General features: G+C 47.2%; 1 protein-coding gene across 1 annotated transcript in view; it reads right to left on the minus strand.

The window, feature by feature from the left end:
• Positions 1–12,263, minus strand: part of Ano2 (anoctamin 2) — a 353,748-nt gene that overhangs the window by 223,325 nt on the left and 118,160 nt on the right. Inside the window, exons 8-9 of the mRNA XM_048444098.3 lie at positions 7,217–7,272; positions 5,868–5,909 (exon numbers count right to left, since the gene is read on the minus strand). Coding sequence (XP_048300055.2) covers positions 5,868–5,909; positions 7,217–7,272 — 98 coding nt within the window. The remainder of the gene's footprint in view (positions 1–5,867; positions 5,910–7,216; positions 7,273–12,263) is intronic.

Consider the following 12,263-nt stretch of genomic DNA (forward strand, 5'->3'; position numbering starts at 1 on the left):
GAGGAGATGCTACACCAAATACCTCAGGCCACCTCACCACTGGGCCGTAGGTAGCAGTTCTGGCAAAAACAAGCCACTGTCTCCCAACAGTTCAGGTTCAGACCCCTGGCTAATAAGCTTTACCAGTCACCTACCAGTAAATCTAGTAATTTGGTAATGGGCTAACATAGACAGCCGTGCTGGTCAGATACTGGTACTTAATCAAATAATAAGTCTAGAATGGTCTGACAAAACCACTTCTGTTTTACTGTAATTTTTATACTTTACACATCACACAGAATTCCCAAGGAAACCTTCCAAAGAGGGACCTGCGCTCTAAAGAACCTTAGCCTGCGAAACACCAGCTTGGCACCAAGCCTCTTACCTCCGATCCTTTAAAGACCCGACACGAAAGCTGGAATCTGAACTAGCATTCCCACTTAAAGGCTATAGATTTTTTTATTGTCATAACATCTCCCAGAAACTGTAAAACACAACCAGAAACCACACAGTCGGATGAAACAAAACACACTTACAGTTACTGTTTAAAAGTGTGTGTGTTGGGGGAAGGGGTGAGTCAGACACAAAGGAGCCCGTCAATAATGCATGAAAGCAGAGAGAGATCTGAACTCCCAAGCCCTGATACTGCCCATTCCAGGGTGATGGCCTCAGAATTTACTCCTGCTATTGTTAATGCATTTCCTCCTCTCCCTCTAAGACGGTTTCTACTGCCCTGAACTCCCAAGAGCGAAGGTTGGGCTCGCAGCACCTTGTTGCTACAGAGATGTCACTTATGTCCCCAAAGGAGGCTAGCTTGCGTCAGAAGGGAGGATGAATTGAGCTTCCTCAGGAGGATAATTGGGATGTCATGGTTCATCTCCTAGGCTCTGATCTTCAGAGAAGACTCCTAATGAGTCATGAGTCCAGCTCAAATCTGAGCCCAAGAACATGGTTTTGCTACTAGTCCCAAAGCAAAAAACTAAAAATACTCCAAGAAGTCAGTATGGCTCCAGTCAGAGACCACAGAGACAGGCCAGGTTAGAAGCTGCACTTCTGCTGGGATTCTGGTCCTGGGGTCAGACACTTTCAAAGTTCCCAACTCAAGAAAGTATCTTCCATGTACAGGAGGTTACACTGACAGCTAGAACAAAGAGGCTGCCTGGTCAAGCATCCCCAGAGCATCATAGCGACTGCAGGTACCCTGGCTACTCATATATACTTCAATCACCTGCATGGAAGACAAGAAAGGAGAAGATTGCTACAGACCCCCTCCCCCAAAGATGTTCATTCACATACAGAGAAGTTATCCATGATAAACTGCGGGTCTCATGGACCCCAAGAGAGACACACGCCCTATAGTCTCAGCCCCATGAGGGAGAGTATGCTATTAGTGAAGGGCACGCAGACAGCCATGGTAATTGGTATCAGTTTCTCTAAACATACAGAGCCTAGAACCTTCCAACGTAGCTCTTAATCTATTGTCTCACTTTGTTTTCTACACCAGGTTCTCTCTCCACAGACTGGTCAAACCTGCAAATAAGCCAGAGGCTGCATCTCCTCATCAACGGAGGGAGGGGACCTTCTGCCATGTTCTCAGATGGGATTCAGGCACAAGTGTCTGATCCCAAGCCTTTGTGACAGGAACAGCCACCGGCTGGGCACCGGCCCTTCTGAGATCAAAGCCCATAAACAGCACATTCGGATCCTCCAACCCAAGGGGCTTCACATGGGACAGGGGGCCTCTAGGGTAACCATTTCATAAGACTAAAACATAAGTCAGGGGTTACAACCCTTTGCCATGCTCCAGAATGGCAATATGTTGGGATTCATGGTCTACCCTGAAGTTGTGTGTTCCTTGGTGATCAACTAGATGCACCCAAAATGGGCAGAAAATAAGTAGCTGCAAATACCTCAGAAACAATCATGGGACAGGATCCAGCCTGAAAAGAGGAGAGTAGTTTCCAGCAACAGAGTTTCAGTGACCTACTGGAACATCTGAACAACTATCTGAGCCTCAACTGCTCCTCCCCTTGTATGCGAGCTGAACATCCTGGTAGTTCATTCTCAAGGGGATGCCCCCAAACCAAAGTACCTTCCTGTAGGGACACTTTCAAAGTGCAGAACGTGTACGCTGCACACCATTCTGAGTGGTTCATTTTCTAACTGTCCACTAGAGAAGCGGGCTACTTGAAAAAACCCAAAAGCAAGGGTTTCCAAAACACTGGAGAAAATCACATTCCAGTCTTGCACCTAGGGTCCTTTCCTCTCAAAGGTGGGGACCAGAGGGAAGCCAGGAAGTCCTCAGAGGATGGTGACAGCCACTCCTCTGTGACCCTCTGGGAAAAGAGAAGTCTCTGACAAATGTGAAAAGAAGCAGCGGCTGGAAGTCAGGGAGCTCTGTGCAAGCCCAGACTGCTCCCTCTTCCTGCTACCCTGGCTTCTAGGAAGGCAGGAAACCCCTGTACTCTAGAGGCAAGAAATCTCCACTTAATTGCCCTCCAGGAAGGAGAGAGAGAGAGAGACTGCCAGCCACTACCTGGGGCTGAGTCATCTCAGCTGCAGCACAGCAGGCTGCAAACTGGAAAAGGGAGTTCTACACTCTCCAGGGCCTCTAGGGTCCCCTGTAGTCATCCTGACAGGAGCTGGGCCTTGGGGAGACCACAGGAACAGGCAAGTTCCTGTGAAGGAAAGTGAAGCAAAGGAAAGCGTCCAGGGCAGGGTGGCCTTTTGGGGATACAGTTTCAAACCATCCTCAAATACTGCAGAGAAGCCACCCCACCCCGAAAACACCCAAGCTGGTGTATATCCTCCTGCTCAAAGGCAGCAAAGCCTTCTTAACCTGGCCAAGATCCTCCTTATAGCCATATCAGGGAACAATTCCACGAATTTCACAAAATCAAGGGAATCCTTGGGTGTATGAGGAGAACCACATTTGTTCTTTCCAAGGACACGGCTTCTAAAACAGTGGGTCATGACCGCATATGGAGCAGCTTAATTAAATGTGATAAAAAAAAATGGCAAAGGAGGTAAAAGACTCCAAACACAGCAACACAGCAGAACTCAAATGTGTAAGGAATCTGCAGTGTTTTTGAAAGTGTGCACTAGTGTCGCCTTGATCTTGAACCACACGTGTGCCCTGCACCATGCACGCCTTTGTACCATACACCACCAACAAACGCAGCCTGAAACTCTCAGCTCGCGTTTGCGACTACTGCATGTTATGAAGTGCAGGGTTTTGCTGTACACAGGTGTTCTGCTCCTTCAGAAGCAGAACAGTTTCATTATAAAAAAAAAATAAAGACAGCATTTTCCCATCATTCATCACTCACTCAACATCAAATTAGTATATTTTCGAAATGAGTCTTGTTAGAAAGTTTGGTTTTAAAATTTGCTGTTTGAGTTGCTGACTTTCATTTAAAAAAATTCATGAAACTGGAATTTTAGTTTGGGATTAGGACAGAATTTCCAACAATTTTGGAGACAGTCATAAACGTACGTCTCTTGTTTTGCACACATATTTGCACATAATGGCATTCTCAGCACTGGCAATGATAGAGTCAGTGTGTCAATACACTGACCTAGGTATCAATATTCACCCAACACTTAACGTTTTCTGTAAAAATAAATAGGAGCAGCCATCCTGTTAGCAAACAAATGTGCTTTTGTCTTTAATAAATAGTGATTTTTTCCCCCTATGAGCCAGGCTCCATGTGCCCTGGTCTCCAGCCATCTTTGCCTGAGAAATATCTTAGTTCCTGAAAGTTGACTTCTGGTAACACACAAATCACTTTCTAAATTTTGACCACCGAGTTTTGAGGTACTGGAAAGCAATTTTTCTTCTCACATATTTTCTGAAAATGACAAAAGTAATCTCATTAGATATGTTTTCAAATACATTAGTGAGGCGATCTACGCACAAGCTTCTGGGGTTCTTCTGAATTGTGCAATGTAAAACAGAGAACTGATTAAAAATAAGTTTATAATTTTTTAGGAACAAATGCTGATTCATATACCTATTTCATTTACCTATATACCCTGGTTCATGTATAAAACTTGTAAAGCAAAAGGAGGTTGAGAGTCAAGTTTCAGCTTTGTTCTAGGATACAGCGTAAGCCCCCTGCGTATCCATCACGCCTACGGAGGAAGACGCCCTTGCTAGAACCTGTGCCCACATGTCTGCTGGTGGTCTGGTGGCCACAATTTTAGTCCTAAGCCCACAATAATCTACAGACATTGCAACTAATCTGATAACCTAGCTGAGTATCAGTTTCCCATTAGGTGGACAGGAAACACGGGTTTTATTCTCCACCAGGGCTTTGTTTATCCCTCGGCATGGCAAAATTCTCTTCACTACCCATGACCCAGGAAGAGAAAGGTAAGGGTGATGAGGCTGGACAGCAAACCGAAGCGAAAGCCATGTCAAGGGGACCTCTTGTCTTTAGAGACACCTGTTCACCGTGTGCTGCGTCATTTACCATCAGCACTGGGAATTACCTAGCTAGATCCAGCTCTGCCTGGCAGGTCTCTTAATGACTCTCACAGCCTACTGCCACAGGGATAATAATAAAATTACACAATACTATTTCAGAAGCAAATACACATTTATTTGGACAGACTATAGTTCACTTCTCTCTTAGTGCCTAGAGCAGAGGGCAGTCTGGATTTCCCTGAGTTAACTGTGTCTCCCTGGGCTCTGTGATTCTCCTAGATAGGCTGAGGTCCTCACCACCCAGCAGGCAGTCTTCTGGGTAGGCAATGGATAGTAATGACCATTTAAAGGGGAGAGACGTGAAACCAGAGAGTAGGAGGACAGAAAATGGTCAGTTGAGAGAGGTGAGATGAGGGGGTGCTTCCTCCCTCTCCTTTAAATGTGATGCGGGACTTTTCAGGAAATTAAACACCGAGGCTATTAGCATCAGATAGGAAACAGATGAGGTTGAGACATCACAATACTACAGCAGATTCCCCGGGCAGGCAGAGCGGGGACATGTGTAAGCAATCACAGCAGTATTTCTGGAAAAGACCTTTTATGTTTTTAATACTTAACACTTCATAACAGGGACTAATAGGCAGGATAAAAAGAAGGCTGCTCGAAAGGCAACTCGGAGCATGAGTGGTTTTCCAGACAACAGAGCTGGGGGGAGGGACTCTCTTGAGCTTCGATTCCTCATTGCTCCCTTCCCCTTCCACCTAACTTTGTCTACTAGAGCCACTGGAGGCTGGGCAGCAGGATGCCCTGAGCAACTGGTAGACCTCCCCTTACCAAAGATGCTGGAGTCATCCTTTATTTCATATGTGTGGATGACCCCTTGGTCCCAGGGTACCAGTCAACAAAACAAACGTCTTCACAGAGAGTTTGGCAACATATTATACAGTCAGGAGCTGTGGCCACCACCGAAGTGGTCCCTCTAAAGGACGCATCATCCTTCTCCCAGTTGTAACCTCTGGTTCCTAGCTTCCTGTCACGTGCACCCTGCTGGAGCTTCCTTCTCCCTCAGTGTTCTCCTTTGGAATTTGGGAGTGGCTTTACTCTATATGCCTGCCTATGTGACAGGAAAGCAACGTAAAGATGACCCAACAGAATCCATAATGTACATCCACGGATAATCATGCATTTTTTGTCAGGGACATCAGAGGCAGAGGGATTCTAAGCGCCTCTTCATGGGGCAGTGTAGCCTTGGGGTCACATCTGGACATTAAGGAGGTCTGACAGTTAGCGACGCTCCAATGGGGCTCTTGTCTTTGAAGGGCGGGATGAAGATATTGTGACGGGAAAACTGTTAAAATTAGATATGCAAGCGACGCACTGCTGACACTTGCAGCTGGTTCCACACCCAGCCATGGTCTTACACGCCCAAGGTCCTCAGAGCAGCACCAGAGAGGCTTACCTTTCTGTCATTCATGTCATCCCCGGGACTGTCATATTCACCCTGTGGGGGGGGAAAGGGTACCAGATAAACAAACAAAATCATCAAAAACAGATGCCAAATGAGAAGGGGTTTTCTTTTTCTTTATTTTTTTTTTTCACTTTTTAATGTCATCTCTTTCTTTTGTTTCAATTTAAGGAAAGTCAGAAACCTTTCCTGTTCAGGAGCCAATATTAGGTTTTTTAGTCACCACCAGGCAGGGTTAATTAGCATGGCTTTTCACAGAAAGTGCCCTCCTCCTGTGCTTTAGAGATGAGCCCAAGTTGCCACTCTTAGCCCATCCAATGGCAAGGTCCGGGCCCATAAGTGGACTATCACGTCACCCCATGCCATGTCGTCCTGTGTCCACAACTGGTAGGACTTAGCTTTGCGTGCTCCACAACAAAGATGTCAGAACTTGGAAGGCTCCCGTCTGAGAAATCCCTGCTGCTCAACACTCGTGTGGCTGCATTGCGTGACGGATGTTGGATGATGGTGAAGCCAAGAGGTATTTAGTTTAAGGGCTGCTTAAGTTTTTCACACGTTGTCTTGAAAAATTATTGCAACGCATATTGGGAAGAACATTATTCCCAGCTGAGGAGTGCTTCCTGGTCATGCATTACCCAAGTCTCTGAGGTTGCTTCCATGGCCATCCACCTGCCTTCGTTAGCAACCCAGCCACATACACTTTTAACCAAGCATATACAACATCTGTATTTTCACGCTTTTGCCAAAAACAAAGAGAAGGTGTCAAAGAAAGCTCAGATGAAAACCAATGCCCCTTGCCATCCACAAAAATGACTACAAGAACAGTTTGAGATCTTTGGCAAAAACTGAACCAGGCGTTACCTTCAGCGATGAGAAAGTTCAAGGTTAGCAAAGGTGTTTTAGTCTCAGGGTTCACTCTTGCCTCATTTTGCCATTTATTCACCTACCCCAAGACCTGTGGTTCCAACTTTTGGGAGACTAAAATGATATTTACGGGCAACCATAGCGCACACCAGTAAGCCCAACTCTCGGATGCTGAGTTAAGAGATCTGTGAATTTGAAGCAAGCTTTGGTCACATATTGAGACCCTGTATCAAAAAGGGAGAGAAAGGAAGGAAAGGAGGGAGGGAGGGAGGGAGGGAGGGAGGGAGGGAGGGAGGGAGGGAGGGACGGGGGAGGAGGGAAGGAGGAAGGGAGGAAGGGAGGAAGGAAGGAAGGAAAGAAGGAAGGAAGGAAGGAAGGAAGGAAGGAAGGAAGGAAGGAAGGAAGGAAGGAGAGAGGGATGGGGAGAGAGAGAAAAGAGCAAGCAAGGCGTGGGAAAGAGAGATGGAGTGAGTACTTACATCATGCAGCGGGTAGGCAGCCTCGTAGATATTGTTCGCTATCAGAGAGTTAATACCTACAGAGTAGAGAAGACAAGAATAACTGTACAGGAGGGCCTTCTCACTCCATCTTTTGGTAAATCTTAAACCCTCATGAGCTTCCCAGCTGTGTGTCATTGCACCCTCCTCTGTCCCTCCACCCCGCAGGGCCCTTTCTCAAGCTTTAGTTAAGATTTGGGACACGTCCATTTCCCAAACACCAGTGACATTTTCATATTAAACATACTGTCCGGCCGGCATATTCCTCCTGTCCTCCCATACTGATTTCTCTAGCCCAGCTTCTCCACACGCACACAGCTGGCTTGGGACCCTCTGTGTTCCATATCAGCACAGATGTGCTCTGATGAATGCCTTTGACCATGACGAAGTCGATGTCAGTGTTTCTCATCTTATCTCCCAGTCACTTCACAGGAGTGCGTTGTTATGGTGATTGGCCCGCCTGCCCAGACTGTAATGGGCCTGAGGTCAGAGATGCTCTGCACAGCGGTCCTCACAGTAAGGTTTGGGGAACACTGGGAGACCTCTGACTCTTCCATGGCCTCCATACTGCGCAATGTTCATGAGTGACAAGGTCATGAGCATCTTGTAATGCCACTGGCATTATTTGCCCTTACTCTTACTCTCTTTTGGGTGCAGAAAGTGGCTTTGTGGCATGCCGTGACATCATTCCCTTGGCTAATGGAATATACGTTTATGCCTTCTTGTACTCTATATGTTTTTCAGGTTTAACTCGAATACAATAAAAATCTGGTCAGTAGAAGCCACCTAAATAAAATCTCTTGAGGGCCGTCAAAAACTTATTACTCCTTTTATTTTTGAGATTATAATTATATCATTTCCTCTTTGTTCCCTTCAAATCTTCCCATTTGCTTCTCCTTGCTCTTTCAAAATTATGGCTTATTCATCAATTGTTGTTACATGCATGTTACATATATCTACATGTGTATACATACACATTCCTAAATACAACCTGCTTGGCCTATATAATGTAACTCGAATGTGTGTTTGCAGGGCTGACCATATGATTGAGGTGCTCTTCCCCGGAGAAGATCATATCTCACACTCTCATTCCTCAGTTGCCCGTAGTTCTTCATGCAGGGTTGAGGTCTTGTGACTTTCTTGATTCACTTTGGCATGTCTATTGTTGTTGTCCTTGCCCTGCTCATTATTAGGCAGTCATGTTGGTGAGACTGTATGGGTGCCTGTTCTGACATTCCTAGGAGACACAGTCTCACAGCAAACTCCAACAACTTTAAAAGGGCAAAGATTCACTGAAAGGAAGAAAAAGGAAGGAAGGAAGGAAGGAAGGATGGGAGGAAGGAAGGAAGGAAGGAAGGAAGGAAGGAAGGAAGGAAGGAAGGAAGACAAAGGACTCATTGTTTACCCCTAACAGTACTTCATGCCTCTTGCCCATAGCAAAGACTACTGAACGAATTCTGAGCAGATAGTTGTTGCTGTCTCTCTAACTCCGATACGCTGACAGCAGAGAGTTTCTGCTCACATAAGGACAGCTATTTGCTTGTTTCATTCTTGGTTTTATTGAGGCTATAAAGTAGTCTGTATGTTCTGGCTAGGATGGGTTGACCTGGGTCACCAGCTTCTGGGTAGGAGAAATTGTAAGTTGCCAACTCAGAGTACTAAGACCCTGCATACATCCTGGTTCCATCCGCATTCCATCTCAGAGAGAAAGAAATGGGAGGATGTTTCCTGTAACCAGTAATTTCCCTTGGCCTTGCATCTACTTCCATGGCTGAACCATTGTTTGCAGAGAGGCTGTGGACAGCAGTAAGACAAAATAACGGAGTTCAGAGTAAAACCGCATGATGCTCAGATGCTGAGTGGTCTGGCTCTGCACCCACAGTGAGTCTGGGACACACAGATCTAGGCATCACCTCCTGTGTTCAGCCACACCCATGCATTCAGACACCAAAGAGGCTTTCAGACAGCCCTCTCTTCTCCATCGGTCCTGAATTCCTGAACTTTGCCATGATTCACCACAGTTCTTGCATGCCTTATATACCATGCCTCCGGGCCCCACAGATGCTTGGTAGACACAGCAACCTCCGGGGATTTGAAAGCTGAGTGCACAGCTGTGCCTTCAAGAGCTAGTGGTCCCCTTCCAATTGCAAGTGTCCTCTTTGGGATTAACGTAAAACATGAGAAACAACGTTGAGGGTCAAGAGGTGCTAAGAGGAGGAGGGCAGATGGGGGAGGGCTGCCAGGGGTGGACAAGCTACAGATTTGTTTCACTCCGTAGACTCGAGTTCCAGCCAGAGCACCAGTAATCAGCTCAAGAGCCATAACCACAGCAATACGAAGCCACCCCACGGTAATCAAAGGGAGGAGCACCGGGCTGGGGCAGCAGGAGCTACAAACGAGCTGTCGGCATGGAAAGAGGCTGGAACATCACAGGGAGGTAGAGCCCCCAGCATGACTACACCCCAAGAATGACCTCATTCACACCCCCACAGTTGCCATGGTAGCTGTATATGCCCCCAAAGAAAGACGGATTCAGCACTTCATGGCGGGTGGGGAAGCAGGTGTTTTACTTTCCTTGACTCTTAGCCCGGCAGCCCGGTGTCTGACTGACACACACTGACTGACTGACAACCTATGCACAGCTGGCCTGTCCTCAGAAGATCTCGGTCCACTGAGGCCTAAGCTGTACACCCACTTCTGTCTCATGTCAAGTTCTGCACACAGCTTCACCTACAGCAGGCAGCTCATTTCCCTTCCAGGACACAGGCTTCCTATTGTTCTGGGCCCTCCACAGCCTCTAACATGCATGGGTCAGAGGCGATCAATCGCACTTAGTTCACTGTCCTGACGCTCAGAAGGGGTGACCGTTGGAACGCCATCAGCCGTTGGCTGCACTTCCTCGGTATCTCTTCTAGTTATCAAACATCCTACCGCCCACCAGCACATACATCCTCCTCACTGCCTTGTTTGGCAAGCTATCCTGATGAGGAAACCCTAGACTCCAGTTGATTAGTCTGCCTGGACAGGAAGTCCAGGCAAATGGTCTTTTGCCTCAGAGCAAAGACCTCTGGGTTATGAAATCTGAGTTAACCTGACTCAGATACAAGGCTCCCAGATGATGTAATTGAATGTTTCTCTGTCACCCGTAGCTAGGAACCTCCCACGGGACACCTAGGTGGTAACACGTGGTGATCCCAATCAGAGCTGTTGAGGGGAAGGAAGGAGGGAGGACTCATAGAAGAAGAGAGGAGGGAGGAGGGAGGCGAGCCAAAAAGTAACCACACAGCTACCCTACCAAAGTGGGGCCTCACTGGCCTCCTCTTTCACCCCTAGACTTCAGAAACCAAAACTCTACCCGAAACAAGCATGGAAATCAGTTTGAAAGGAAAAGAAAATAATCAAATGTTTTTCAAAAAGAGAAAGAATCCCTGCTTTGAAAATTTTTGATTTTTTTCCTTCCTTTTCAACAAAAGTGGGCTAATTGGTTCCATCATGCACCATTCATGTGGCCACAGTGGCAACGCTTTCTTCTTCAAGATCACATATATGCTCTTCCCTCACTGTATTAGGCACAGTGGGGGCGGGGGGGGGAGAGAGAGAGAGAGAGAGAGCAGGCAAAACTCTAAGCTTTTGTCTTCTGACTCCATGGAGAAGCCAAGGGTATTTTCCTTCCTATCTCTCTAGTCCCTAAAGAAAAGCAAGGCCTCAATTCAAGCAAGGAGTAGAGTTTGGGGTCCCACAGAAGTTGATCCCCAAAGTCACCAGTCCTCTCTCTCTCTCCTTCATACCTCCAGCATCTACACACCTGTTGCTTAGAACCCTAACTCCCAAAGGAAGAGGCGCTGGCTCCTCATCACCCAATGTGGACCACACTTTCAACAGCCTGGGAGACTGGCCCAGCATCCCTGCCCCTTTGCATCCCGAAGCGTTGGAGCTAAAGACCACGGCCAGAATAAACTCAGGCTCCTGCCATGGGTAACTGAACACGCACATCTAAAACCGGAGCCTGAGCCTTGCCTTTGACTCGGCAGAAGTGAAGCGAGAACAAAGTGCGGGACTTTATGGTCCACCTCCCAGAGAGAGGCTCATTAAATCTACAAGTGCTGCTGGGTGGCAGGGAGCACAGCTCTGCCCCCCATGGGCCAAACTCAAAGGAAACTTTCATCCTTTGGGACAGGTACTTAGCGGAGTGGTGCTGTCCTCCTGAAAACCCATTTGGTTTTGATTCCCTCCACAACAGGGCCCGCTTGGCCCAGCATTCTGCTTTCATCCCTATACTCCAGCCGGACATAAATCTAAACCAGAGCCCCCAGACGGCACATTTAACAGAGACTATATTTACCCATCACCAAATTGTCTTGACGTGTGCTTAATTACTTAAATGTCTTTAATCCCAAGCCTTTTCTTCTAGCAAAATAGAAACCAGTTCAGCTGGATGAATGATAAACCAGATGTTTACAACACACACTATGGTCTGGCTCCGGTCAAAATAATTAAGACATCGTCTCCTGAGCAGGAGAGGAGATGCCCAAAGCATGCATTCGTTTCAATGCTCTGACACCAAATGTCCATGACAACGTACCTCCATCAATCTGTAATTTCTATCCATGGAAAGGCAATAATAACTTCCATATGAAGGAGCAAGAAAGGTGTTTGTCCTGTGTTATGGTCAAGCTGGCTAGGGTTTCTCTCCACGGATAAGCACACTTTAAAGTCACTGCATGATGGAGTGTGCATCCAGGGCCCTGGCAGCTGACCGTGGGAAATGTGACAGTGATTAAGGAGGCATGGCGGGGCTCGACCAAGTGTGTGATTGCTCACATGCTTCTCCCGCTAGGCAGAACCAAGCTTGTAATTAGTGTTCATCTCTGTAGAGTGTGCGCATTAGCCCACAATCTCGCGCTGCAGGGGTGGAGGCTAAGGAGAAGCTGAGATGCTCCCTCCCCAGGGGGCTAATGGGAGAAACCTAGGAAGTGAATGAGCAGGGGCTGGAGAGGTGGCTCAGTGGCTAAGAGCTGGCACTGCTCTC

The sequence above is a fragment of the Myodes glareolus genome, chromosome 3 (genome assembly GCF_982192425.1).
Source record: "Myodes glareolus chromosome 3, mMyoGla1.1, whole genome shotgun sequence".
NCBI classification, from domain to species: domain Eukaryota; kingdom Metazoa; phylum Chordata; class Mammalia; order Rodentia; family Cricetidae; genus Myodes; species Myodes glareolus.